Genomic DNA, 6197 nt, shown 5'->3' on the forward strand with positions numbered 1-6197 from the left:
GACAGAAAATTCAAATTCAAAACCAGCAAAGTTTCACAAAAATCATGAAACTCGCTCGTTGGTGGCCAACGTGGAGCAAAAGAGACTTTTGTAACTCAACTAACTTTATTAACTTTATATTCTTAAGGAAACAAAAATATATTACATTTAATTTATTATTTATAAGAACAAATAGTCATTTGCCACGCCGATGCTCATTTTGAGATTAAATGCTCACAAAACGCGTAGATGTTCAATGTCCGGGGAGACACAATGTTTCCAAGTAGGTACTCAGTACATAGAGTAGATGCTCAGGTATATAGGAGTAATAATGAAGTAGGTACTTCGTACTTCGCATATGAATATTTACTCACTTTTATTCATACCACCCAATGTCTCGCTTCAATGTTTGATTATGTTGATTATTATGAGCACAACGCTGATCAACTTCCGTATCCGAATTACCCATGAATTAAATCATTGCGATTTGCACCTGAGGTAGTTCGTCGCACATTTGATTGACTTCGTGGACCTATGTCAGCTTGTCGTCTTCTCGGCATTGTAATGAACTTCATAAAACGACCCAGAATTATTTTCACAGTCAATCAAATATGTGAATTTTGTCTTGAGAATTTTAAAATATTGAAAATTTCAAATTAAATCCTCGAATAACAGTAAAGTTTGAGGTTTTGTCGAAACCAACAAAGTGAATATACGTAAATAGAATGGCAGATCAAAATTAATAAGAAACTTTCGCAATGCGTAACTAAATTCACTTTAACGAACACTTTTCTTAAAATAAACGACGTTTTTTGGTACGAAAAAACAAACAACGACTTGAAATGCAATAATACTTTTCACAATCGTACGGAAGAAATAGTTTTGTGTGACACGTCAGTCAGGCGACAGGTCCGTCAGGAACGCCAACTATTCAAATTCATTCGTAGTGGCGATTCCCATGCAAAATTTTTAAATTTGTTTTATCTTTTAGCCGTCTCATTTTTCATAAATTTTCTTTCATATAAACCTTGTCCTGACGATAAGGAACACGTAAAAAAAAGAATCGTCCAATTCGGTGCAGCCGTTCTGAAGTTATGAGCGTACATACATTTCGGCGATTCATTTTTATTAATATAGATTGTTTTTTTTTGTTTTTGTTAAATTTTATGGATTCGGAAATTTAACCTGTCTATTTCGAACGAGATTTATTTAACAAGTTTTTGAGATGAATAGTTAATGCTAGATTTCTGTTCTTGAATACGCGCGAAGGTGACTGCAGAATAGATGCTTCAGATATAGATAAGTTCAGATTTATTTCGAGAAATTACAACCACAGTTTATTTAAAAACAAGCTCCCAGATGTGAAGACAATTAAAACAATTAAAAACATAACATAATTCAAACTGACCGCGCCCGCACTCTGTCCCCACTTCTCCGCTTCCCTTTCCATCGTTAGTCAAGTGGAGGGGGAGCGCGTATCAGGTATATATACCGCAACGTTCCGCCACCCATTCAGTTTATCCTCTGCTTGCACGATAAAATTTTCCAAGATGTACAAAATTTTACCTTTCATCCCTGACGTTGAATTTGCTTTGACGAATTTACCCGTCGAGCTTTGGGCCATCATCTTGAGGTAAGTAATATTTTTATTTTTGTTGTAATTTTTTACTAATATTGTGTTTGTTTCAGGTGTTTGGACCCTACTTCACTTCTAACTGCTGTCAGCTCCAACGACCTGTGGAAACACATCGCCCAGGGAGATCCTGTTTTGAGGAAGACCATCAAGGACCAGAGGGTGTTGGAGAAACGAAGACGCCGAGAGGAGATGCTTAATCCAGGGCTCTTGATATCCTTAACCACAAGTGGACCCGGAGGAGTGTTTGGACCCAACACTACCAAAATTGTTCGAAGACAGATTCCAGCACGAGAACCAGTTACCACCGTGGAAAAAAGGAAACGTCGTCGAAACGAAGACGCTGGACCTCTTCGCAAAAAAATAATGCAAGAATTGAAAATAATGAGATGTTAATGAAACCATTGTAAATATTTTTAATATTTTTATTTTTTTTTAAGTAAGAATATTTTTGTTACTAGCAGCCAAACATATTGTATATAATTAATTTAATAAAATAATTAATTCAATTAAATTTGTGTTGTCTTTAATAAATTAAGCTAAAAATTTAACTCGTTGCTTCAGAACGCAGCCCAAAAGAAATGGAAAAGGACAAACATTAAGTCAAAATATTATATAAATACAGCAGTAGAACGGAGGAAAGCTTTTCCAGGAGTTTAAAAAAATCCTAAAACTTAAATAAGAGGTGAAGAAGTGCAAGAGGCGGTGAAGTAAATGAAAAATAACAAACCACTCGGTGAACAGGAACTATTAATAGAAATAATAAGTGGAAATGAAGCCATAGAAAAACTATAAATGACACCTTCGACATGTGTCTTACTCAAGGAAGAATACCACAAGGAATATCAAAATCAAGATTCTTTAGCAACAAAAAAATTAAGATCGTAACAATGAACACAAGACAACACTATATTCTAATCTTGAGACATACTCTATTGTACTGTATTATGTGGTATTGCACTATTGGAATATATTGTGAAGATTTATTTTAGTCTAAAGTAACACAATCACTGCGTTCGAAACTGTCTTTTTTATGTGATAATTGTTTTTATTTTATTTTTGTTAAATTTTATGGATTCGGAACTTTAAAAACCTGTTTATTTCGAACCAGATTTGTTAACCAAGTTTTTCTGATGAATAGCTAATACTGGATTTCTATTCTTGAATACGCTCGAAGATGACTGCAGAATCGATGCTTCAAATACAGATAAGTTCAGAGTTTCGAGAAATTACAACCACAGTTTATTTAGACACAAACTCGCAGATGTTAAGACAATTAAAACAATTAAAAACATAACATAGTTCAAACTTACCGCGGCCGCACTCCTCCGCTTCCCTTTCCATCGTTAGTCGAGTGGAGGGGGAGCGCGTATCAGGTATATATACCGCAACATGCCGCCACCCATTCAGTTTATCCTCTGCTTGCACGATAAAATATTCCAAGATGTACAAAATTTTACCTTTCCTCGCCGACGTTGAATTTGCTTTGCCGAATTTACCCGTAGAGCTTTGGGCCATCATCTTGAGGTAAGTAATATTTTTATTTTTGTTGTAATTTTTTACTAATATTGTGTTTGTTTCAGGTGTTTGGACCCTCCTTCACTTCTAACTGCTGTCAGCTCCAACGACCTGTGGAAACACATCGCCCAGGGAGATCCTGTTTTGAGGAAGACCATCAAGGACCAGAGGATGTTGGACAAACGAAGACGCCGAGAGGAGATGCTTAATCCAGGGCTCTTGATATCTTTAACCACAAGTGGACCCGGAGGAGTGTTTGGACCCAACACTACCAAAATTGTTCGAAGACAGATTCCAGCACGAGAACCAGTTACCACCGTGGAAAAAAGGACACTCCGTCGAAACGAAGACGCTGGACCTCTTCGCAAAAAAATAATGCAAGAATTGAAAATAATGAGATGTTAATGAAACCATTGTAAATATTTTTAATATTTTTATTTTTTTTTTAATTAAGAATATTTTTGTTACTAATAGCCAAACATATTGTATATAATTAATTTAATAAAATAATTAATTCAATTAACTTTGTGTTGTCTTTAATAAATTAAGCTAAAAATTTAACTCGTTACTTCAGAACGCAGCCCAAAAGAAATGGAAAAGGACAAATATTGAGTCAAAATACTACATAAATACAGAAGTAGAACGGAGAAAAGCTTTCCCAGGAGTTTAAAAAAATCCTAAAACATAAATAAGAGGTGAAGAAGTGCAAGAGGCGGTGAAGTAAATGAAAAATAACAAACCACTCGGTGAAGACGAACTATTAATAGAAATAGTAAGTGGAAATGAAGATATAGAAAAACTATAAATGACACCTTCAACATGTGTCTTACTCAAGGAAGAATACCACAAGGAATATCAAGATCAAGATTCTTTAGCAACAAAAAAATTAAGATCGTAACAATGAACATAAGACAACACTATAGTCTAATCTTGCCATACTCTATTGAACTGTATTATGTGGTATTGCACTATTGGAACATATTGTGAACATTTATTTTAGTCTAAAGTAACACAATCACTGCGTTCGAAACTGTCTTTTTTATGTGTTAATTGTTTTTGTTTTGTTTTTCTTATATTTTAAGGATTCGGAACTTTAAAAACCTGTCTATTTCTAACGAGATTTGTTTAACAAGTTTTTGAGATGAATAGTTAATGCTAGATTTCTATTCTTGAATACGCGCAAAGATGACTGCAGAATCGATGCTTGAGATATAGATAAGTTCAGATTAATTTCGAGAAATTACAACCACAGTTTATTTAAAAACAAGCTCGCAGAAGTTAAGACAATTAAAACAATTAAAAACATAACATAATTCAAACTGACCGCGACCGCACTCTGTCCCCACTTCTCCGCTTTCTTTTCCATCGTTAGTCGAGTGGAGGGGAGCGCGTATCGAGTATATTTACCGCAACGTGCCGCCACCCATTCTCTTTATCCTTTGCTTGCACGATAAAATTTTCCAAGATGTACAAAATTTTACCAGTCATCCCCGACGTTGAATTTGCTTTGCTGAATTTATCCGTGGAGCTTTGGACCATCATCTTGAGGTAAGTAATATTTTTATTTTTGTTGTAATTTTTTACTAATATTGTGTTTGTTTCAGGTGTTTGAACCCTACTTCACTTCTAATTGCTGTCAGCTCCAACGACCTGCGGAAACACATCGCCCAGGGAGATCCTGTTTTGAGGAAGACCATCAAGGACCAGAGGGTGTTGGAGAAACGAAGACGCCGAGAGGAGATGCTTAATCCAGGGCTCTTGATTTCCGTAACCACAAGTGGACCCGGAGGAGTGTTTGGACCCAACACTACCAAAATTGTTCGAAGACAGGTTCCAGCACGAGTACCAGTTACCACCGTGGAAAAAAGGACACTTCGTCGAAACAAAGACGCTGGGCCTTTTCACAAAAAAATAATGCAAGAAGTGAAAATAATGAGATGTTAATGATACCATTGTAAATATTTTTAATATTTTTATTTTTTTTTAAGTAAGAATATGTTTGTTACTAGCAGCCAAACATAACTAAGAAGTGGAGAAGTGCAATAGGCGCTGAAGTAAATGAAAAATCACAAACCACCCGGTAAATGCGTACCACTTACAGTGTAATTATAAGTGGAAATGAACCCATAGAAAAACTAGATGACAACTTTAACATGTGTCTTACTCAAGGAAGAATACCTCAAGGAATATCAAAATCAAGATTCTTTAGCAACAAAAAAAATTAAGATCGTAACTAGTTAGTTGTTGATGTTTCCTATTATATTTTTTGTTAGAATGTGTTTTTATTTTATAATTCAAATTATATAATTATTTTTAAGACCCACCACTGACAATATTCACAACATTCAGGCAAGGCTTCTATCATTACGGGTACTAAGACCAAGTAATGATATGCATTGATTCGATTTTTATTTGAGTTTATTGTCGTTATTATATTATTATAATTATTATATATATTGCTTATGTATATATGCTTTACTTTATACGTATTTCAGGAATATTTTTTGTTTTGTTTTAGAAAAAAGTTGATTTTTGCACTTATTAGTAATATTCATTATTTTTACATTTAATACATCCCATAGTTACTTCCATTACTAACAAACCTAACCTTATCCCAATCCCGGCGAGGAAGACCTCAGACCTTCGCGTGGTCCTTGCTGAACAATATTAATAATTTGCAAAATGACAATTTTGCCAATTTGTTAGGTCTATGAATCAACACCATACAGGTAGCAAATTATATATAATGACTAACTTCAGGTCCCTGTTTCTTGTATTCTATATCTTAAAACTTTGGGTCACTCACTGCTGGCCGACCCAACCAAAATAGTCACGAGCCGCCACTGTTTCGGCGTTTCTTGAGTCAGTTACACAAACTGGCATAAACTGGCAGCAGTGTCGAGTAACTTGAACTTGAATGGTGTATTTTGGGTTGCCTGAATATCCAGTTCGAAAAAATTAAGTAATACCACACTTATTATTCTTATTAGTATTTTACAATAATAGAAATGTCGACACTCAGCCTCTAGACACTAACTGACTCTTCGTTTCGTATTTTCGAAGACTC

At 34.9% G+C, this 6197-nt stretch overlaps 2 protein-coding genes across 2 annotated transcripts; both read left to right on the forward strand.

Moving 5' to 3' along the window:
- Positions 1-1432: 1432 nt before the first annotated feature.
- On the forward strand, positions 1433-2071 carry LOC135130528 (uncharacterized). The gene is made up of 2 exons (XM_064057921.1): positions 1433-1612; positions 1669-2071. Exons 1-2 carry the CDS (start codon positions 1530-1532, stop codon positions 2006-2008), a joined length of 423 nt encoding a protein of 140 aa, XP_063913991.1. The 5' UTR covers positions 1433-1529; the 3' UTR covers positions 2009-2071.
- Positions 2072-2604: 533 nt separating this feature from the next.
- On the forward strand, positions 2605-3535 carry LOC135129963 (uncharacterized). Its single transcript, XM_064057234.1, has 2 exons — positions 2605-3139; positions 3196-3535. The coding sequence occupies exons 1-2, from the start codon at positions 3057-3059 to the stop codon at positions 3533-3535; spliced, it is 423 nt and encodes a 140-aa protein (XP_063913304.1). The 5' UTR covers positions 2605-3056.
- The last annotated feature ends 2662 nt before the right edge of the window (positions 3536-6197 follow it).

Source organism: Zophobas morio, unplaced genomic scaffold, assembly GCF_036711695.1.
Source record: "Zophobas morio isolate AGI-343-1 ecotype UQ-CSIRO unplaced genomic scaffold, CSIRO_AGI_Zmor_V1 ptg000017l, whole genome shotgun sequence".
NCBI lineage: Eukaryota > Metazoa > Arthropoda > Insecta > Coleoptera > Tenebrionidae > Zophobas > Zophobas morio.